This window comes from Pongo pygmaeus, chromosome 9 (genome assembly GCF_028885625.2).
Source record: "Pongo pygmaeus isolate AG05252 chromosome 9, NHGRI_mPonPyg2-v2.0_pri, whole genome shotgun sequence".
NCBI lineage: Eukaryota > Metazoa > Chordata > Mammalia > Primates > Hominidae > Pongo > Pongo pygmaeus.
This window is the reverse complement of record NC_072382.2, coordinates 125,974,853-125,998,197: the sequence shown is the minus strand read 5'-3', so window position 1 is coordinate 125,998,197 and position 23,345 is coordinate 125,974,853. Positions and strand designations below refer to the sequence as shown.

The 23,345-nt window shown below is 40.6% G+C and overlaps 2 protein-coding genes across 2 annotated transcripts; both read right to left on the bottom strand.

Annotated features, from left to right (window-relative positions):
* Positions 1–1,975: 1,975 nt before the first annotated feature.
* Positions 1,976–6,070, bottom strand: LOC129009037 (putative olfactory receptor 8G3). The gene is made up of 3 exons (XM_054441716.2): positions 5,907–6,070; positions 3,144–3,232; positions 1,976–3,066 (listed from the first exon to the last, which is right to left on the bottom strand). Exon 3 carries the CDS (start codon positions 3,047–3,049, stop codon positions 2,117–2,119), a length of 933 nt encoding a protein of 310 aa, XP_054297691.2. The 5' UTR covers positions 3,050–3,066; positions 3,144–3,232; positions 5,907–6,070; the 3' UTR covers positions 1,976–2,116.
* Positions 6,071–9,809: 3,739 nt separating this feature from the next.
* On the bottom strand, positions 9,810–10,744 carry LOC129009036 (olfactory receptor 8G50-like). The gene is given in 2 exon segments (XM_054441715.2): positions 9,810–10,150; positions 10,153–10,744. Coding segments are annotated over 2 exon segments (933 nt in total).
* Positions 10,745–23,345: the final 12,601 nt, after the last annotated feature.

Genomic DNA, 23,345 nt, shown 5'->3' with positions numbered 1-23,345 from the left:
GTGTTATTGGTATGACGATAAGACAATGTGTGTGTTTTTTATAAATTGTTGATATGAATTATAATAATATAAGTATCTATAATGCATCTCTATAATAAGACTAGAATAATTTTCTGGTTTTGCTCTGTTTTTCGTTGATCATTACAAATTTGAAAGATTTTGGTTATGTTCATTATAATAAATGAAATAAAAGTGAAACTGTCATGAAGCTGTCCAGAGGACAGTGACACAATCATGTAGGGAACATGTCATAGGGAACAGGGGAAGCTTGATTTGCAGACAGAAATTCTCTAGAGTCCTTAGACCTACTCACAATTACCTGGACCAAGTATCACTTTGAATAATGTCAAAAGTCCTTGAGCCAATCTTTCCAGTCTCAATGTCATATTATGGTTGGAACCCTGAGCAGTCACTCAAATAAATGTTTAATTTTTTCATCTTTAAAAGCATAATAATACTAAGGCTTTCCCTGAAGTAATACTGTAAATGTTAAATAGAGTGACCCATTTAGCTGGGTGCTTGATATTTCATAAACTTTCAATAATATATGTTATTACTATCATTCTAATTACCATCATCATTATCATTGTTGTCATTGTTGAGGTTGTTGTCTATATTATAATTAAAAGATAAAACTAGGGGCTGAGAGTGGTGGCTCAAACTGGTAATCCCAACACTTTGGGAGGCCGAGGTGGGCAGATCACTGAATGTCAGGAGCTGGAGACCAGCCTAGCCAATATGGTGAAACCCAATCTCTACTAAAAATTTAAAAATTAGCCAGGCATGATGGCACATGCCTATAATCTCAGCTGCTCAGGAGGCTGAGGCAAAAGAATTTCTTGAACTTGGGAGGCGGAGGCTGCAGTTAGCCAAGATCGAACCACTGCACTCCAGCCTGGGTGACAGAGCTAGACTCCATCTCAATAACAATAATAAATAAAACTAGGGCATGTGTCTTTATAGCAGCATGATTTATAGTCCTTTGGGTATATACCCAGTAATGGGATGGCTGGGTCAAATGGTATTTCTAGTTCTAGATCCCTGAGGAATCACCACACTGACTTCCACAAGGGTTGAACTAGTTTACAGTCCCACCAACAGTGTAAAAGTGATCCTATTTCTCCACATCCTCTCCAGCACCTGTTGTTTCCTGACTTTTTAATGATTGCCATTCTAACTGGTGTGAGATGGTATCTCATTGTGGTTTTGATTTGCATTTCTCTGATGGCCAGTGATGGTGAGCATTTTTTCATGTGTTTTTTGGCTGCATAAATGTCTTCTTTCGAGAAGTGTCTGTTCACGTCCTTCGCCCACTTTTTGATGGGGTTGTTTGTTTTTTTCTTGTAAATTTGTTTCAGTTCATTGTAGATTATGCTGCTATAAAGACACATGCACATGTATGTTTATTGCGGCACTATTCACAATAGCAAAGACTTGGAACCAACACAAATGTCCAACAATGATAGACTGGATTAAGAAAATGTGGCACATATACACCATGGAATACTATGCAGCCATAAAAAATGATGAGTTCATGTCCTTTGTAGGGACATGGATGAAACTGGAAATCATCATTCTCAGTAAACTATCGCAAGAACAAAAAACCAAACACCGCACATTCTCACTCATAGGTGGGAACTGAACAATGAGAACACATGGACACAGGAAGGGGAACATCACACTCTGGGGACTGTTGGGGTGGGGGAGGGGGGAGGGATAGCTGTAGGAGATATACCTAATGCTAAATGATGAGTTAATGGGTGCAGCACACCAGCATGGCACATGTATACATATGTAACTAACCTGCACATTGTGCACATGTACCCTAAAACTTAAAGTATACTAATAATAAAATAAAAAAAAATAAAAAAATAAAAATAAAACTAGGGATACTTTAAACCTCAAAAGTCTTTTGATTTTATTCTTTCCATTTCTTTACATATGCTCATTGGAATATAAGTTTGATGGAAGTAGACCGGAGGAATATTTTGGAGATGTGTTACATAAAAGAGCATCACTAAGTTTTCATAAATCTCAACAATAAATCCAAGAAGTTAGATATCTAATCAAACCAAAGACCTATCTTGATATAACAACATGACATGGATTCTATTCATTAACATGCTGTCTGATGCAGAATTTTCTTCACGGCAAGTTTGACATCTTTATTCCTCAGACTGTAGATCAGGGGGTTCAGCATGGGCACAACAGTAGTATAAAACACAGAGGACACTTTCCCCTGGTCCATGAAGCTGAGAGATGATGGCTGCAGGTACATGAATGCTGCAGATCCAAAGAAGACAGCAACAGCCGAGATGTGGGAGCTGCAAGTGCTAAAGGCTTTGGACCTGCCCTCAGTGGAGCGAATGCGGAGGATGCTGGCAATGGTAAATATGTAAGAAGCAAGGATGGTTAAGGCAGGGGTCAGGATGTTAAATGCACTCAAGGCCAGAACCAGGAATTCATTGATGTAGGTGCTGGAGCAGGAGGGCCCCAAGAGACGGAAGAGATCACAAAAATAATGGTTAATCACATTAGTCTTGCACAAAAAGAGTCTCAACATAAAACTGGTGTGAATTGTAGATCCAAGGATGCCTAAAATGTAAACTCCCACTGTCAGCCAGATGCAGAGGTGATAGGACATGATGACATTGTACAGCAAGGGGCTGCAGATGGCAACATAGCGGTCATATGCCATTACAGCCAACGTGTGACACTCTGCAATAGCAAAAATACTGAAGAAGTAGAGCTGAGTCATGCATTCAGGGTAGGAGATGATGTTCTTCTCTGTCACAAAGTTCACCAGCATTTTGGGGGTAATGACAGTGGAATGGCAGAGATCAATAAAGGACAGACTGCTGAGGAAACAGTACATGGGGGTGTGCAGGTGCGAACTGAGCCCAATCAGTGTGATCATGCTCAGGTTGCCCGCCACTGTGACCACATAGATTCCTAAGAACAGGAGGAAGAGGGGCAGCTGGAGCTCTGGCTGTTCTGAGAGCCCAGCCAGAATGAACTCAGTCACTGAGGAATGGTTTCCAGGGTCCATGACCTTGTCAACAGTTTCTAAGTTTTAAAAAGAGAAACTGAATGTGTTTGTGTGTGAGAGAGAAATTATTCATAAATCATTACATATTCTATACGTTACCAGAGGAGAAACAGAATGCAGTGGTCTCCTGAGCCTCTCTTGCTACTGTGTAATAGACAATAGTCTGGTCGACCAGAGGAGGAACTGCAGACATCGAAAACATTAAAATTTTGTTCATAACCTTTTAAGAGAAAACACCAATTTTTGACCTAAATAAGAAAGCAAGCTACTAATGTTATTTCAGAGGATTCTTTCCTTTCCTACCGTATTCTCTAGGATATAAATATGTCATGCACATCAAATAGCACAGCGATCAGATTTTCATTTTACTCAGATTAGGAAAGAGAACCAAATGCTCCTTATAATTTATCAATATGGAAGTCCTGGCCGGGCGCAGTGAATCATGCCTGTAATCCCAGCACTTTGGGAGGCTGAGGTGGGAGGATTACTTGTTTGAGACAAGCCTGGGCAACAAAGCAAGACCTTATATCTATCTATATCTATATCTATATCTATAGCCGTATCTATATATATATATAAAAATAGAAGGCATGAGATTATAAAACTAATATAAAATTAGTTATATTACTTCTGGGTTACTTTTCTTATGAGAATTTCAACTAAAAATAGCTGAAGAACTGGGTAATGACCTGTCTCATTCTGCCTGAAACCAGCTCTTTATTTCTCAGCTTTCATCACCCAGACCTGCTACTCTGCAAGGCAAAAACATTAACTGTATGGCTGATAGCATCCTTATATCTCAGGAGCTTTTCCAACAGTGAGAGAATTGCCTCTCTTGTTCTAATTTGAATAATCCCAAGGGAGTAATATAATGGTCTCAATGCAGGTCGCCTATTATCCCATTCTGGCCAGGGGAGCAGAAGACTATGATTGGTCTACATTAAGTGTACTTCATGGCTGAATTGGAGAAGATCAGAAAAGTACTCATATTCTCCAAAACCGAGAAGGCTTTTTGAAAACAAACACTAGATATCTTCTATACTGATCACTTTTTATAATCATATATTTTGCCTGTAATCACTATAAAATTTAAAGATAATGGCTATGTGGATTAGTAGAGCACATGCAAAATACAATTCACAATCTTAGTCTAAATACAAAACTAGTCAATAGTGTGATGTGGATTTTCAAAAAAGGCTAATACATATTTACTTTTGCAAAGAAAATTAGTAGATTCTAGATGAAAGAAATTTATGGTCTTATGTAACACTCCAGCAATAGCTGGATTAGTGTTTTCAGTTTAGGGTTTAATATTTTCTGTGGACTATAGAAGAACTGGACATGTCAGAAACATGATCTAAAAATATTGTCATTTGAATAATGACTGACATAACTGAGGTTTTAGCTAGCACAATATAAATATATGTGGCACATGGCATTTATATCCAAATGTTCAAAATATCTAAGAGGTATAGGGCTCATTGTATATGTCTCTGAGAGAAAAAATAAAAACTAAGTGCTTCAAATGATGGAGAGAAATATTTGGTTTCACAACAGAAAAGAACATTCCAAAAATCTGACACACCTTAATTTACTTATAGCCAGAAATGTCAGAGTGCAGCCCGTAAAACCATTTAGCAGACATTATTCAAGGACACAGCATGAGATGGGTGCTTGAATTCAATCACCTTTAATATATCTTCTGGTTCCAATATTTCATGATTTAAAATTCTAATGGGCTACGATATTAGATTAGGCAGTCTGGGTTAAAATATCATCTCAACCCCATACATGCCGTATGATCTTGAGAAAATTACTTCTCGTCTTCAGGCCTCTAAAAAGTAGAAATGTTAATATCATTCTCATGTAAAAATCAAATCATGCATAGTTCCCGTCTGTTGGTAAGAACTTAATAAATGTCAGTGTTATTTTAATTGTAATCTATTGAGCCTTCTCTGAAATATCTTTTATTTGCTCAAATTTTTATTCCAATAATTGATGGCTGAAGGTTTTTTTCCTCCCTCAGCATATCTTGTTTTTGCTCCTTCCTACATGGATACACATATTAACAGAGAGATTCAGAATTTTTTTTTACTGAACAGTAACCTCTTTAAATTGTCACTATTTTTCATTTCCTCATAGGAAGCTCAAATCAATATCTCTTATTCAAAGATTGTTATCATCTGGCAACCAAAATAAAAGTTTTCTTCTTTTATGTCCCAACAGGTACTATATGATTTGGCCATTACATGATTTGGCCATTTGGTACTCTCTCAGTTTTAACTCATGATGTTCCTTTAATTTTTCTCTTTGTCTATCACCTCTAGCCTATGACATCCTATTTAATAGTTAAGGCTCTTTAGTTAAGGGCTTTAATAGTGCAAACTCTACTTAATAAGGCCATTTTCTATGTCCATACATATATTTCTTATGTTTACATGTAACACTAATTTCATTCTATGTTATTATTATTTATTTATTTGCTTTTCTTCTGTACTAGACTATAAATTCAATATAGTGCTTGGCATAGTGCCTTGCATATAGCAACTCAATACCTATATGTTCAATAAAATTGCTCAAAGAAGCTTAGAGATATGTAAACATGGATTCAAAATAACCGAATAAAAACCCTCTTACTGCCTGAATTGAAATGAGTAAACACAGAAGTGTTTGTCATAAATGTATACTGCAGAGAACAAGTAGATGACAAGGGAACCACTGCTCAAGGCATGTGAATGTGAGAATAAGGACAGGCAGAGACAGACGAATAGCTGTGTGCATCTCCCTTTGCACTGCAAAAGAAGCTGGAACAGGAGACTCCAAGATTTTAAAGTCAAAGACTGGGACTCAGACATACCCATCCTTTCTGTCAGGGTTCAGTGTTGTACATTTTTCTTCTCCATTGCTCTGGAGGGAAAAATGAATCTGATGATATGAGGAGGTCATAGCCCAAAAGTCTCCTTGGCAATTATTTTGAGTCATTCATCCTGATCTCTGACAAAGCTGATGCCTAAAGCCATCTGGCAGTCTGCAAAGTGTGGCTGATGTGAGGATTTTATACGCTGGTTAAGAGTAAGAGTCTGATAGGGAACAAACAATGATAATGACCTCCCTCTAGATTCTACTCCCACAAATGTCAGCTCTTGGGAAAAGAAACAATCAGAATTTCCCTTTCCCCTTGTTGGCTTTCAAGTGTTTCCCTATTGCCATATGTTGTGATTCATTGTTCTTGTAATATTACAGATTGGAAATGAGGATGTGAGAGACTTTGTTGGAGCTCTAGTGAGTTTCATCTCTTTAGTGAGACAATGAAAGATTCAAAAGTTCAGCCAATTTTTAAAACATACACTAAAGAATTGTCTAAAGTGATTTGTCACAAGGGGAAAATAGAAAATCAGAAGTAACAACAAATGTTTCTAAAATTTGAAAGTTTTCATTTTCATTTACCTCTACTAACGATATTTTGATGTCATGATGTATTCATAAAACAGTAATGCTTGAAATGTTTTAACATGGGGGCTGCTTCCTTTCAGATCAATGAAGAAGAAAATACTTTCATTCAGCCCCCAAGTTAAAATATGATAGATATTGCCAAGACCCTGAGGAGTTCCTAGTAAGCCTGACAAGGAGAGTTGATGACTTTTTTCTTCAAAAAATAAGAATGATATTGAGGAACAATAAAGACATATGTGTTACAGAAATTACTTTTGTACTTATATAAAACTAAATTATTTTAGAAGTAAAATTATATTTCATGTTTTGTTAAATGTTATATTGATGGCAAAAGTAGGCCATCCAGAACCCCTGCTACCACGGTGCCAGCTGCAGTGGGGAGGCCAGCGGTTGTGGCAGGAGAGACTGCAGGGGCAGCAGTAACGGTGGTGGGACCCCTGTCCCCCACGTCTCCAAGGCAGGCAACTGAGCCGCCCCCACCTTCACGTGACCAGGTAAGACCCACCCCCAGGCCTAGAGACTCTGTGGCTCCTGACCCTGGCCCCGTGTCACCACTCTTGCCTGCCACTGCTGTGGGGAGGGGCTGGGGAGGAGGCAGACAGTCTCCGGACCCTGCCCCTGGGAGCCACCTGGAGCTTGTCATGGTGGGGACGACCACGACGGGGCTAGGCCAAGTTGCCTGGTGGGGGAGCAGCACGGTTGGGCATGGAGGCCTGGCAGAGATGGCCCCGAGGCAGAGCTGGGCCCAGCATGGTGCTGTGGTTGGAGATGGAGTGCGGAGGATGGGCCAGAGGTAACGCCTGCTTTGGGGACCTAGCCAATGGCATGGCCACCATGCCCACCTTGCTGATGGTGCCAGGTTTCTGTGCCCTGAGAAAAGGCTCTGCACTGGGGGCTGAGTCCCAGGGGTCTGCCCCGCATCTGGGCGACCACCAAGCCTGACACTCCTGACCTCTAGTCCCAGGGCCTGAAATCGGCTCCTAGAGGTGCCCCTGAGGCAGGGTCACAAGCTGACCAAGTGGGAGCCCTGGGACGCCCCTGAGCACCAGGGCCATGGGAAGAACTTATGTTGATGTCACTCCTTCCCTGGATGCCAGCCCAGGCCCAGCAAGGACTTGGAGTCCCTGCCTCAGGCTTAAAGGAGGCGTGGCTGGGGCTGCACGCTCCAGGGCCAAGGACAAGCAAGAGTCCGGCCCCTTCCAAGCTGGCAGGGTGGGAACTTCCTGGGTGCAGCTGCAGCCATCCTGCCACGTCTGCTGTGGCTGCAGGCCCAGGCATCTCTGCAGACGTGGGGGCCTGGGAAGGCTCCCCGGCCCTCAGTGGGATGAGGGTGCCTACTCCCTCTGCCTGGCTTCTCTCTGCTGTTGGTGCCAGCTCTGAGTCAGGACCTAGCCCGGGCATTGTCGTAGCCCAGCTGGGGGTGCACATGCTCAGGACAGCACTGACATGCCAGCCCCTGCTGCCTCGGCCCCCTCTAGACTTTGGGCACCAACCAGCATGAGAGGGAGGCTGAGGGGGTGCTGAGGACAGCCTAGCACTGACCTGCAGGTGCCCCTTGGCATGAACAGCCTGGGTGCCATGAGGCACCCAGTAGGAGGCAGACGGGCTCCTGGGCAGAAGGTGGCGGGTCCTTGGTGAAGTCCCACCTCCAAGATGGAGAGGGCCTGAAGCTTGGGGATGGGGTCACCAGTCCCACAGACCAGAGGGGGAACTTATGGTGCTTTTCCCTACGGCCACTCATGGACTAATCAGTACACGCTTTCTCCCCTCTGAGGCCCATAAAAACCCCAGAGTCGGCCAAACTGGAGCAGAGGATGGAGAGACAAAGGGAGATGATGAGATGACCAGCTGCAGAGAGGAGCTGCCCACCCCAGGGTTTCCTGTCTGCTGAGAACCAAGGAGATGATAGGACGACCAGCTGCAGGGAGAAACTATCCTCTCTGCTAAGAGCTGGACACTTGACCGGATGACCTGCCTAGCAGAGAGGAGCTACCCTCTCTGCTGAGAGCTGAAGAGATGCCTGGGTGACCAGCTGCAGAAAGGAACTACCCTCTCTGCTCAGAGCTTGACACTCATTGGGACACCCTGCTATGGAGAGGAGCTGCCCATTGCAGGTCTCCTCTGAGCTGTTCTATTGTGTGATAAAGCTCTGTGTCTTGCTCACCTTCCACTTGTCTGCGTGCCTTATTCTTTCTGGTCTCAGGATGAGAACCTGGGACCCACTGAATGGCAAGGCTAAAAGAGCTGCAACAGAAACAGGGCTGAAATATGCCCCTTGCTCACCATGTTGTGGGTGAACAGGAGAGAAGAGCTGCGGCCCTTTGGGGATCCCAGACAGCACTGTGACTCCTTCTTTGGGGCCGTGCAGTTCCTGGTGTCTCCAAGCTTTTGGATGCCACCACACTCCCTGGTGCCAGCTGAGGAAGCTGCTTGCAGTGCACCTAGTCCAGCTGCAGCCTTGTAGAGAGTGTCAGCACCTGGAGCTGCCCATCCCGCATCAGCAGCTGGTGTGTCTGACTGTATGCAGTGGCCAGACCCCATGCTCACTCACACACCCCTCACTATTCCATGCCTGACACACAGTCTCCCTTCGAGGTGTGGGACCCAGCCCGGTAGTGTGAGCCTAGCCATAAATATATGTCAAAATACACAAAATGTATTAAGCAGTATTTATTGCTGTCAATCTCTTCCACTAAGTATTATCTCCTTATGGGTAGAAACTGTTTTATTACCCATCATATGCCTCCATATTCCCTAATATATTTCTACATGCTTAGTAAGAATTAGTGATTGAATTTTGTATTCAAAATGGTTGCAATTATTTATTTTGGAGATCACACTTCGCGAAGTGTTTACCTATACACTTAGTAGAAAAACCCAGGTACACAGGTATTGAGAATATCATGGGGACTGACAAGATATATTTATTCCTTAAAGTAAGGTAAATAAGTCTTGCCTTAAAAAGTGCCATATTATTCCATACATATAAAGTATAATCACACACGGAGACTTTTGAATTTTTTAAAAATGTTTAGAAGTGATATGTGTTACTCTGGGTGGACGAACTCTGTGGCATCCCACAAATGGTCCCAATGTGTAACTGATCCTATGAATTCAGGGTTACCCTTGGCATCTTTCTTCCAAATAACCAAGTAGTAGCAGCCATCTCATTACTTGTGGATATACCTTGCTGTCTCTAGATTGTTTCCTTATCAAACCTTTTCCAGAAATTAAAATTTTTTGCTAAAGCAAAATACCCCCCTTGATAGGAAACTTCTTTTTTCAAGGAGCTTATTTAACGCAACTTTCACAGGAAACTTCTTTTTTCAAGAAACTTATTTAAGGCAACTTTGACATCTTTATTCCTCAGGCTGTAGATCAGGGGGTTCAGCATGGGCACAACAATAGCATAAAACACAGAAGACACTTTCCCCTGGTCCATGGAGCTGAGAGATGAAGGCTACAGGTAAATGAATGCTGCAGACCCAAAGAAAACAGAAACAGCCGAGATGTGGGAGCTGCAAGTGCTGAAGGCTTTGGACCTGCCCTCAGTGGAGCAAATGCGGAGGATGCTGGCAATGATGAAGATGCAAGAGCTAAGGATGGTGAGGCTGGGGAAAAGGATATTAAATGCACTGAAGCACAAACTACTATTTCATTGATAGAAGTACTAGAGCAGTAAAGCTCCAGTAGTGGGAAAAGATCACAGAAGTAATGCTTGATTACAACAGCCTTACAGAAAAGCACTCTTAGCGTGCAGACTGTGTGAGCTGTAGCACCAATAAAGCCCATAAAATACACCCCAACTACCATCCAGGAGCAGACCTGATAAGACATGGCGACATGGTAAAGCAGTGGATTACATATGGCAACGTAGTGGTCATAAGCCATTGCAGCCAACATGTGACATTCAGATATGACAAGAACAAGGAAGAAGTAGAGCTGAGTCATGCATGCTGGGTAGGAGATAACATTCCTCTCTGACACAAAATTCACTAGCATTTTTGGGGTAATGTTGGAGGACTGGCAGAGATCAATAAAGGACAGACTGCTGAGGAAATGGTACATGGGGGTGTGCAGGTGAGAACTGAGCCCAATTAGAGTGATCATGCTCAGGCTGCCCACCACTGTGACCACATAGATTCCCAGGAAGAGGAGGAAAAGAGGCAGCTGGAGCTCTGGTTTGTCTGTTAGCCCAGTGAGATCAAATTCAGTCACTGTGGAATGGTTTCCTTTTACCATTTTCTCTGGAAATTTTACGTAGAAAGAGAGAAGAAAATTTGAGTTAGGTATTCATTATCCCACTAACACAATAAAATGTGAAACAAAATTCAAGTTTTTCAACCAGGTAGTTGCAGTTCTCTGCCTGTTCCTCATCTATGTTAGCAGTAAAAGACCCTGGGGTCCCTGAAATATGGGATACACAGATACATCTCAGAACTTTCTCTATTTGTGCTCTATGCTATGAGAGTGGATATTGGTACTGCTCAATCCCTGAAAACCCAAAGAACTGTACTGATAACTTTGATTGAATGTTCTAAGGACTTCCCATGCCTTGTTTCTAATCCTCTCGACTCTTTCAGCAGAGCAAAAGCTAACGTACCTATTTTACTATTAGGTAACTGAGGATGATAGCGGTTGGACATTTGCCCAAAATTAGGCATGTAATAAGTAAATAATCAAGTAGATAAAACCTGTCTGTTTCACCTTCCATCTATTATTTTAGCTACTCATGACTTCCCTCCTACTTTTACCTCTTTTTTCATATCAGTGAAGTCTCACTTACGACAATTAATGTGAAAGAAAAAATTCACATAAAGTGCAAACGATGATGTATCAGCACTGATCTAGACTAGATTCCCCTTAAGTGAGTACTTGGACTACTGGCACTGCTTCAAAAACATAGAAATTATGGCTCTAAAAAGTAACCGAATGGTTAGTATGAACTATTTGTACTTCACATCCAAGAAGGATTTGAGTTTCCTAGTGAGGAGAATTCAGAGTAAGAAATAATAAATATGAAATTTATTCATTCAAGAAACACTGATGGGGTGCCCAGCATGTGCTAAGTACTCTGGCTTGACCTGATGTGGTCCATAGCCCTCTGGGCCTGTAGGAGGACCTGGACTGCAGAATGGCAATCTTGCATGATGCTTGGACTATGGTAACAGTCTGCACTTTGTCTTGGTATATTTTGCACTCACCTTCAAACCAGAGTTTTTAACAGCACTTCCTCAGAGGCAAGAGAGACCAAAGCAGGAAAAAATATGGATATCTCTCTAGCTTCAGGATAAGAGTTTGGAAGAAAGCTAATAAGGTCTGAGCACAGGACACTGTGATGATGGTTCTATGTTCAAAAGAAAGAGATCTGAAAGACAGCATAAGAGGTTTTTGAGGTATCAGCAAACAAAGGTATGAATATTTAGGTAAGGATGAAAGGTGGCCGGGTACGGTGGCTCATGCCTGTAATCCAAGCACTTTGGGAGACCGAGAAGGGCGGATCACAAGGTCAGGAGATCGAGACCATCCTGGTCAACATGGTGAAATCCCGTCTCTTGTAAAAATACAAAAATTATCTGGGTATGGTGGCACGTGCCTATAATCCCAGCTATTCGGGAGGCTAAGGCAGGAGAATTGCTTAAACCAGGGAGTCGGAGGTTGCAGTGAGCCGGGATCGCACCACTGCACTCCAGCCTGGCGACAGAGTGAGACTTCATCTCAAAAAAAAAAAAAAAAAAAAAAAAAGCGATATTTCTGTTTATTTCATGTTTACCACATGCTTAGAACTGTTCAGGCACTTTCATGAATGTTAAATGATTTCTTTCCCCCACAGCACTATGGGGTACAAGAATATTATTCCCATTCTATAGATGCAAAAGCTACAATTCAGAGACGTTTATAATGTTTTTCAGGGTGACTCTGTGGCTTTTCAATATAGATGTGAAGGATGATTCTCTAGCAGTGCAGATGAAAAATTTGACTTAGCCGTGAGAAATAAAAGAAATAACACATGAGCTAGTATTTATATCTTCTGGAAATGCCGTCTTTCTGAAACCAAACCACGTACAAACACATACTAGATTCAAAGAACATAAGCACTGGAGAAAAATTATAAGGGTTATACTTGGCACTTATTGAATAATTTTAATTAGACCAGAGTCCATATTTGTACTTGTTACTTATACATGCATAGATTGTTCAACAAGTGGTGTATGAATAAAGGGACTCAACTGGGTTCACAGCATGAAATAAGTAAAACCAAGAGCCTTTGTCTTTCCCAAATTGCCAGTTGCATCTAAACTCCTTTTAAGTGCATGGTACCTTCCTATCACTAAAATGTCTGCTGTGGTTTCTATACTTACACTGCAGGTCATGGCTGAGAACAGGTAAATATAAAGTCAAAATGTAATATTCTTTGTAGTACTTTGCCTCACAGTACCAAGATATTTTCAGTGTAATACTAACGATTAATAGTAAAATGATCTCAAGTTTTGTTACTGGCAGTTTTCACATGCTTACTACTTGGTTATTACTTAAATTACAGTCATGTAAGAATGTGATAACATTGTGAAATTTTTTAATGGAATAGGAAATGATTTTCTGCCACTTTCTTGTCAGCACTTTTTGTCTACAGCAGTAGAGTTCACTCATAATGGTGAAGTCCTCCTGGAGTAAGGTCTATCTTGTAATTTTTAAGTAATTTTTGGTTATCACAGTTTCAAACGTATGTATAGAATAGTGATAATTGGGGAGGGCAGAGCAAGATGGCAGAATAGAAAGCTCCACCCATCATCCCCCCAACAAGGACAGCAATTTAACAACTATCCACACAGAAAAACCACCTTCATAAGAACCAAAAATCAGGTGAACATGCATAGTACCAGGTTTTAACTGCATATTGCTGAAAGAGGCACTGAAGAGAGAAATAAACAGTCTTGAATCATGGACACCACTCCTCCCCCAACCCCCAGCAGCTGCAGCCTGGCCAAGAGAGCATCTCTGGGCACTGGGGGAAGGAGAACACAGCAATTGTGAGGCATTGAACTCAGTGCTGTCCTGTTAGAGCAGAAGGGAAAGATGGACCAAACTCAGCTGATGTCTGCCCACAGAGGGAGCATTTAAACCAGCCCTAGCCAGAGGGGAATCTCTGATCCCAGCAGTCAGAACTTGAGCTCCAGCAAACCTTACCACTGCAGGCTACGGCGCTCTGTGTCTCCAGGCACACTTGAAGGCTGTAAGAATTACAACTCTTAGGCAACACCCAGTGCTAAACTAGGCCCAGAGACAGTGGAATGGGGGGACACATGACATACTGAGACACCAGCCAGGGCAGCCAAGAGAGTGCTGGCATCACCCCTCCCCTAACCTCAGGCTGCACAGCTAGTGGCTACAAAAGAGACCCCTTCCTTCCACCTGAGGAGAGGAAATGGAAGAGTGGGGAGGACTCTATCTTACATCTTGGATGTCACCTCAGCCACAGCAAGAGAGGGCACCTGTCAGAGAGGGGAAGCCTCTGTTCTAGGCCATAGCTCCCAGACAACATTTCTAGACACACACTGGGCCAGAAGGAAACCCATTGCATTGAAGGAAAGGACCCAGTCCTGGCAGCATTCATCACCTGCTAACTGAAGAGCCCTTGGGCCCTGAGTAACCAGCAGTGATACCCAGGTACTATATGGAGGGCCTTGAGCAGACACATACTTTAAAATGTTAAAATGTTTCAAATGTTTCTTGTGTGTCTTATCAGAGAAAAAAAATAAGTTTAAAAAGTAGACATAGTTAAGGAGGACTGAAATCACAGTATAGTTGGAGATTGTCAGAAAATACCCAGCAGGTTTAAGTGAGGCAGCCAGTAATTTGCTACCTGACACCTCCTTTCTTCTGACTCCCCAGTTTGCCATCTCCTGCAAAGGCCAATCATCCCCAACTCTGAGTCAATTCTATACTTCATTAGAAAAGTTTATGGAAATCTAGAGTACAAATTTGTCAACTCCTGAACAACCCAAACTATTGCTGATTTTGCAAACCCAGAAATGATCGTTTCCCAGTTATCTTTTATAAAATCCCAGTTATTATTTTAATATATCTCCCGATTTTACCTGTATTAAGAGAGCTCAGTTTCCATATCCTTCCATATTTCTGACTCTTTACGTTGGCCAGTTGACTATTTTTTTCTGTGTTCCTTGACTCTCACAAGTCTGTTCAACCAACTACTAGACCCCATCACGAAGCTCCATGACCTCATGTCCAATCTTTGTAACTTTGACAGCAGCTGTGGGGCTCTGATTGATTGCATATGAACAGTTTCCACTGAAGTCTGACTCTGATACATGCTCTTAATGCCTACTGCTTCCTGTTCTGCTCTGTTAACAACACCTCTGTGTTTGAATGCCCATGATCATTACTTGTGGAGAACTTCCAAACAACCTGGCCTGCATCAGTAGCCTTAGCCTATCTGTATCTGAGCCATCTTAGAGATGAAGCAAAATACCAAAACAGTTTCAGGGGAAGAAAGGATATTTTTGTTTTTAAACCATTTTACTGAAGTAGAATTGATACATAACCACATATTTAAACGTGTATAATTCGATGAGTTTGGACATATGTAAACACCCTTGGTGCCATCACCACAATTGAGGTAACTGACATATTCATGACTTCCCCAAGTTTTCTTGTGTTCATTTATGTTGTTTGTTTTTGTAGTAAGAATACTTAAGATGAGATGTACCCTCTTAACAAATTTTGAAGTCCATTGTGTTAACTATACGCACTATGTTGTATGGCAGGTCTTTAGAACATATTCATCTAGCATAACTGAAAATTTATACTCAGTGAACAACTCCCTGTTTCTCCCTCCTCTTAGCTCCTGGAAACCGCTATTGGATTCTCTGCTTCTACGAGTTTGACTATTATAGATACCTCATATAAATGGGGATATGCAGCATTTGTCCTGCTGTGATGGGTTTATTTCACTTAGCAGACCACAACAACTAGAAATCAATAACAGAAAACGAAAATTTCCCAAATTCTTGGAAAATAAACAACATGCCTCTACATAACTTATAGGTTAAAGAAGTTTTAAGACAAACAAAAACATATTTTAAACTAAATGAAAACTAAAATACAACTTACAAAAATTTGTGGAATGTAGTAGTGCTTAAAGGGAAATTTAGAATATTAAAAAATAAATTAGATAAGAACTAAAATTAATAAACTATGCTTATACCTTAGAATCCACAGAAGCAAGAGACAAGTAAATATTTTTTAAAAGCATAGAAAAATAATAACAATTTAGAGCAGAATTTTAAAAACTGAAAATAGGAAAACAAAAAACCCAACAAAATCAAAATTACTTATTTTTAAAGGTGAATAAAATTGATAAATCTCTAACCAGGACAACCAAGAACAAAAGAGGTTAAAACTAAGACAATAAAAATAAAATATGAACTTTAGCTGATAATAAGGTTTCAACATTGGTTCATTAGTTGTGACAAATATTCCATTGTAATATTAACTTGATACATTTAAACTGGATACAAGGAAAAATTGGGTCCAAGGTATATGGGAAATCTCTACAATATTTTTGCAACTTTTTATGCATTTAAAATTATTCTAAAATAAGAATTTAATACAAAAACTTCTTTCTCCACCCCCAACAACAACAAACAACAACCCTAGAAAATTTTGTGCATTTTGTTTGCCTTCACATCTTTTAGATCTCTCCACCTTATGTTTCAGACTCTAATTTTTCTTTTAATTGAACTACAGTTTCATGGCTTCCATCTCTTGATTTCAATTTTTTGCATCTGAACAGTGTCTAAAAGTCACTACTACTTTCTAGGCCCTCAAGCATGATAGGGAGCTAACAAATCAATAACCTCGTCTTGGGGGATGAGGCTAATAGAAGTTTTTTACTCACAGAATGACTCTCATACTTTTTCTGTGGCCATTATTTTATTAGAATCATCTTACTAATTGTAATCCAAGACATTTGTTTCCTATATAGGTAAAAAAATTTAGAAAAAAATCAACGTGATGGTAGAGAAACGAGAAAAGTTCCCTTGTCCCCCTCGAAGGGCGTGCGATGAGATGTGGCTCGCTTCTTCAGTGCCCCGCTGCTCAGACCTCTAGGGGAGCATACAGACGGGCAGGCTGTGGGGCTCTAACCCACAGCAGTGTCTAGGGGTGAATGTTTACAGCTCCTGAAGCCCCAGTGGGCGTGTGTTACAGGGCGTTCTTTTCGTTTTGCCGTCTATAGGCGACTTGTGTTAACCAGCTCAATTAAACCCTCTACCTTGTCTTAAGGGCAAAGGGATTTCTGTATCCCAGGTTCCTGCCTTGATGTACCCAAAGAATCTGATCACACCTGGGCTTGGAGAATGAGTGCAAGGTTTTATTGAGTGGAAGTGGCTCTCAGCAGATGGGGGGAGCCAGAAGGGGATGGAGTGGGAAGGGTTTCCCCTGGAGCCAGGCCGCTCAGTGGCCTGTGTTCTCCTCCAACTGCCCCCGCCAAACTGTGTCGTTCTGCTTCTGCCGGTTGGTGGCCTGCTGGCAGCCTGCTGGCATGCTGGTGCCTTTCAGTGTGTGCCTCTCGACGTCCAGCCACCTGTGTGTCTGCCTGGTAGGGTCTCGGTGATTTTTTTTTTTTTTCCTAGACGGAGTTTCACTCTGACGCCAGGCTGGAGTGCAGTGGCAAAATCTCTATTCACTGCAGTCTCCACCTCCCCAGTTTAAGCGATTCCCCTGCCTCAGCCTCCCCAGTAGCTGGGACTATAGGCGCCCGCCACCTCGCCTGGCTAATTTTTTGTATTTTAGTAGAGACGGCGTTTCACCATGTTGGCCAGAATGGTCTTGATCTCCTGACCTCCTATTCCGCCAGCCTCGGCCTCCCAAAGAGCTGGGATTAGGGCATGAGCCACCGCGCCCAGGCCGGGTCTTGGGGATTTTTATAGGTACAGTATGGGGGCGTGGCAGGCCAGGGTGATCTTGGGAAATGCAACATTTTGGCAGGAAAACAAGATCTCTGGTAGATCTGTGGTTACATGTTTTTTGCATGCACACGCGTGCGTGTGTGCTCGCACGCGCCCCAAAAACAAAGACAAAGGAAACTTTTGGAGGTGATTGTTATGTTTATTACCTTGATTATGGTGATGGAATCATATGTGTACACATGTCCAAACTTATTCAAATTGTATACATATGTGCAGTTTTTGTATATCAATTATACCTCAATAAAGCTAAAAACAGAACAAAAAAGAGTAAGTTTCATACCCAAATTACTCCACACGCTTTCAAAATATAATGTAATTTCATCCAGATCAAAGTCTTACCTACCTAATGTCACCAACTTCATCTCTTACTCTTATTCAGGAAAAATATTCTCCTCAGAACAGTCTCAATGTCCCTCAAACACACTGCTCCATTCCATATCCTGCTTATAATCATTCTACTCCACCTATTTAGAAGTACCATTTCTATTTGCCATTGATAGTAACCTCCTCCACATAACCATCCCTGATTTCTAAAGCACATAATGGATGCTTGCAGACCTCATTCAAATTCTGACTCACTTGCACACTGTGTTGCATTGTTTACTCTTTTCTAAAAGGTTTTAGTGTAGTCTTGTAATTGGCCTCCATAAGGACATGGACCATGACTTACAAATTCCTGTATCTCTTCAACACAAATCTCATTTTAGTTGCTTAATAGAAATTATTTGACTGAAGATTATATAATTCCTCTAAGTAGAGAGGTGAAAATGAAATAAAAAATAATTTAATTTTATACCAAGGATTCTCCCTGTTCATATTGTGTATATTTCAATGAACAAATCTAATACTTTTCAGAGTCCTTATTCGTACTGATATGGAAGGAAAGTGCTGGGAAGGAAAGGGCATGATCCCTTTAAATGATATGGAAGGGGGAAGGGACGTGGGATGGGAAGGGGAAGGGGGTGGTCCCTGGCTAGGGCTCTACTCCTGGGCCTGTGCCCACGGACCTGGGTGAGCACAGACATTTTTGTTTTGAGAAAGAGAGACACCACCTTCACGTAACTTTTATTACAGTGTATTTTATAATTGTTCTATTTTATTATTAGCTGTTAATTACTTGCTATACCTAATTCTGAAATTAACTTGTATCATAGATTTGTGTGTAGAGGAAAAAAACATAAAATATATAGGGTTTGGTACTATTCATGGTTTTGAGATTGGGTATTTCCCTTGACCCCTTCATGCAACTCATGAAGGGGTGACTCGTTTACTCAGCTGCCACCATCAATCCCTTACCGGAGGGAGCACACGAGCCAATGGGTGCAGGAACTGAAGTGAATGAATGCTGGAATAGGCTGGTCACTCCTCTCTGGCAGAAGCAGGCTGTGTGTGGGTGGCAGCGTCCAAGTGTGTTACAATGCTCTTTTAGCTCTGCTGTCTGGGAGGGGGTGCCAACAAACCCCAGATCCCCAGAGGGCATGTGTTACAAACAGTGCTTTTAGCATTTGTCATTCACAGATGGCTAAGTGCTAACCAGCTCAGTGGAGGGTCAGGGTGACAGCCTTTTACATCCTGCCCTCTTGGTACCTGAGTTCTTGTCCAGCATCCAGGAAGAATCAGGTCACATGAATGAATTGAAGGGTGGTGTATGTGGAAAATTTTATGGAATAGTGAAGGTGGCTCTCAGATGGAAGGGGAACTGGAAGGGGGATGGAGTGGGAAGATAATCTTCCCCTGGAGTCCCGCCTGGGGACGATCAAACTCTTCTCTGAAGTCCCACCATCAAGCCTTCCCTCCAAAGTCAAGCTGCTTTTCTCCAATGTCCAGCTACTTCTTCTCTTCTCTCCTTCTCTGCCACTATGCTGTGCTTCTCTGCTAGAGGAGCTTGGGATTTTTATGGGTACAGGGTGTGGGGCAGAGCAGGACAGAGTGGTTTTGGAAAAAGCAACATTCCAGCGGGAAAATTGGGATGTGAAGTTCTCATTTAGGGCCATGAGTCCAGGCTTAAGGGTGGAACCCTCGCCAGGGACTCCACCCTTTCAACCCAGTATTCCCTGCCTCCTGTCTGTATCTGTTTTAGGTACCCACTGAGGGTCTTGGAATGTATTCCCTGAGGATAAGGGCAGATTACTATAGCTTGTAGAAGTATCTGCATTCCCAGGTTCATTGCAGAATTATTCACAGTAGACAAGATACAGAAGCAACCTAAGTGTTCACTGACAGATGGAGTTCCCTCCATTTACAGCAACATGGGTGAACCTGGAGTACACTATGCTAAGTGAAATCAGCCAAACAGAAAGACAAATACTGCATAATCTCCCTGATATGTGGAATCTAAAAAAAAAAAGTTGAACTCATGGTAACAGAGTAGAATGGTGGTTGCCAGGGACATGGGTCAGGGAAAGGGGAAGATATTGGCCAAAGGGTACAAACCTTCAGTTATAAGACAAATAAGTAATAGAGATCTCAAGTACAGCATCGTGACTATAGCTAATAATAACGCATTTTATATCTTAAATTTGCCAAGAAAGCAGATTTCAAGTGTTCTCACTATATACAAAAAAACTATGTGAGACGATGAACATGTTAATTATCTTGAGTTTGGCAATCATTTCACAATGTATGTGTATATAAAAACGTCACATTGTATAACCTAAATATATGCAATTTTTATTTGTCAATCATACCGCAATAAAGCTGGTGAAAAAACAGAAATAAAACAGGCACAGAAATAAAAACATTTCATGATCTCACATATATAGAATCTAAAAAATTGAATACACAGAAACAGAGTAGAAAGGTTGTTACTAGGGCAGGACCAGGTTGGGGGAAGACGAGGAGATATAGGTCAAAGGGTACAAAGTTGCAGTTATGTAGGATAAATAAAACTAATGTGCATATCACATATTTTATCCTGGAAATTTGCCAAGATGGTAGATTTCAGGTCCTTTTACACAAACAAAAGTAAATGTGAAGAAATGTTGATTTGCTTCACTGTAGTCATCATTTCACTGTGTTTACGTACAAGGATAACAAAACATGATGTTATACACCTTAAATATAGGCAATTAAAATTGTATGCCTATAAAATGTTTTTAAACCAACAAAGGAAAAAACGATTATCTGTAAAGTTGCCATAATCAATGCAATGTGAAATTGACATAAGAACAGACAGATCAAAGAAACAGAAGAGAAAGTCCAAAGTAGCCCCACTCATTATTCTTCAACTGAAACCTCATAGCAACTCAGTAGGAAAAGATGTCTCTTAAATTATGCTGAAACAACTGAATATTCACATGGGGACAAAATGAACATCAATCTTTACTCCAGACCACGAACAAAAATTAATTTGAGATGGGTCATAGATACAAACAGAGAAAATTAAGATATAAAGCTTCTAGAAAAGAATACAAGAGACTATCTTTAAGACCTAGTAAGAGAAATGTACTGTTTTGTTCTTTTAACTTATTCTATGATCCTTTTTCCATGCTGCTAAAATAATTTTCATAGCCAATAATAATGACCATATAATGTTTTATTAAGTCAACACATTATATTTTGCCTGTTATCCATATCTGAATATTTAAATGCCATTGTTCTTGCTATTTGAAATGAATTGGCATTACATATATTTTTCCTTTAGAATAATTTCTCAATATTAGACTCCTAGGGCCAAAGTATATAAACATATCAATTTATCTTATTTGTATTTAAAAGTTCCTTTTCTGAAGGATGTTACCAATGTGTTTTAAACTTCTGAATGAATCATGCTGCTTTATTCCTTTGTACTTTCCCAAATCCTGCTCTTTTTCTTCCTCCACGACTTTTTCTTTTGCAGAGCTGACTTTTATTATCTGTTATAAAATTTAATTTAATATTTATTCCTTTATTGCATGTTTTTTTCTCATATCTCTCCCCATTTTGAGACAGGTATTCCTCTTATGTGCTGTCATAAAATCCTGCATGTTCATATATTGTCACAATCATCACCTTCAGGGTAGGGTAAATGCCTTGTTGGACTTGTAAATTCAACTCCTGTCACTATACAAAACATAGAATAGATAATAAATACTCCTGGAATGAACACATAAATCAATAAATGCTACCAGTAGTGTAAAAATGTTGTGGGGTTTCTGTAGCTTTGTTAATATATAGTTTGATTATTTACTATTTAATATTAGTTTGCTTATTCAGTAGATATAAAATGGTATCATCATGTCACATTGTATACTATATTTTTCAAAATTAATAGTCACATTAAGGATCTGTATTTATTAGTTCAGTTTTCTTTTGCATTAATTGTAACTTATTTCATTATATGTTTGAAATGATCATGTTGATATGTTTCTACATGTTCTATTCAATTTTAAACTTACATGTTATTTTGTATACTATTGTTTGAAAAATTTTATATTTTGGAATATATTTTATATTTTGAAATATAAATTATATCTTCTCCATTATTTGATAATGTATGTATAGCATATCTTCCTTTAATTGAGTCCCTTCAGCATATATGAAGTATAACATATGCAGAAATCAGAAACACAGCCTGGAAGGTGCAATGTAATGTAAGGTGAAATATTATGATATTTATCATCTAAAATTAGCATACAGAGGAAGCATAGCCTATGTCTTCTCACCAGTATCAAGTCAGACTTTTTGCAGAAGAATTTTGACAGATTTTGAAAAGAATGAATTGCATCCCAGAGAGTGGAAACAGCCTATCCAAATATACCAAAGTTTGATACAGTTAGTTTTGGAAAAATGACAAATAATTTGGTGAGTTTAGAGTGTAAGGCCTGATGGGGAAAATAGACAAGGCCATGAGGCTGGGCACTGAGATACAGACAGATTATAAAAATCATTGTATATCATATTAGAGTAGATTTTACTCTAAAGTTAGTAAGGAGACATAAAATATTTTAATGCATGGGAATTAACATGATCACATCTAATCTGTGCATAAATATCTATGCAGAGGTTGTCATTTCTTCCAAATTACCAATGAACTTGTAAAACAAATTTCCTCCTCTGTCCCTGCCCTTCCAAAAGCACACATCATGGTTTACCCCTAAAGCCAAGGAGAATTGGTCATTCTGTGCTAAGGTTGGAGATGATCCTATGTCCATCGGGGGCGATAGAGCACAGTTTGCAGAATACAGATTATCATGTGGCATCCAGGCTGGCACAATTTATTGTCCAGTTGCTGACTTCTTAGACTGCATCACATAACATGCCGCCAGAATCCTATCTGTAGAGCTAATAAAGACTAAACAGGAGATAGGGACCATGGTTGTCATATTAGAGCAGGGACGGAGACCGGGAAAAGATCAGAAGAACTAGGGATGATTTGAAGATTCTAGGAGAGCCTGCATGTCTTTCTTTTGGATCACAGCCAAAAAGGCAAAGAGAGGACAAAAGCAAGTTCCTCATTCTTGATCAGACCTCCTTTCCACCCTCCGGGACTTGCAATGGAGACTGTGCCCAGTGACTGGCTTTCAGTTTGGTAGGTTATGCGCTTAACATTCCCATGTTGTGATAGCTTGCCCAGAGGCACGGAGCCCAATGCAGCCACCCCTTTTCTCATATTACAGGAACATGAGACTCTAAAGAGGGAGGGGATTAAATTCTATTACTGGCATATCCATCAAAGGGAAATTCCAAGTTTTCCAGCTCCTAGGTTGCTAAGAATAAAAACAAGAAAACATTCTTATGACCAGGAGTGGCAAATTCATATTCTCAGATTCATTACAAATTTACAATATACAATTCTAAAATCTAACATACCCTGTATGTTTATTACTTCCCTTTTATCTAAATGCACAGCTCTAACTAGAACTATAGGAAAA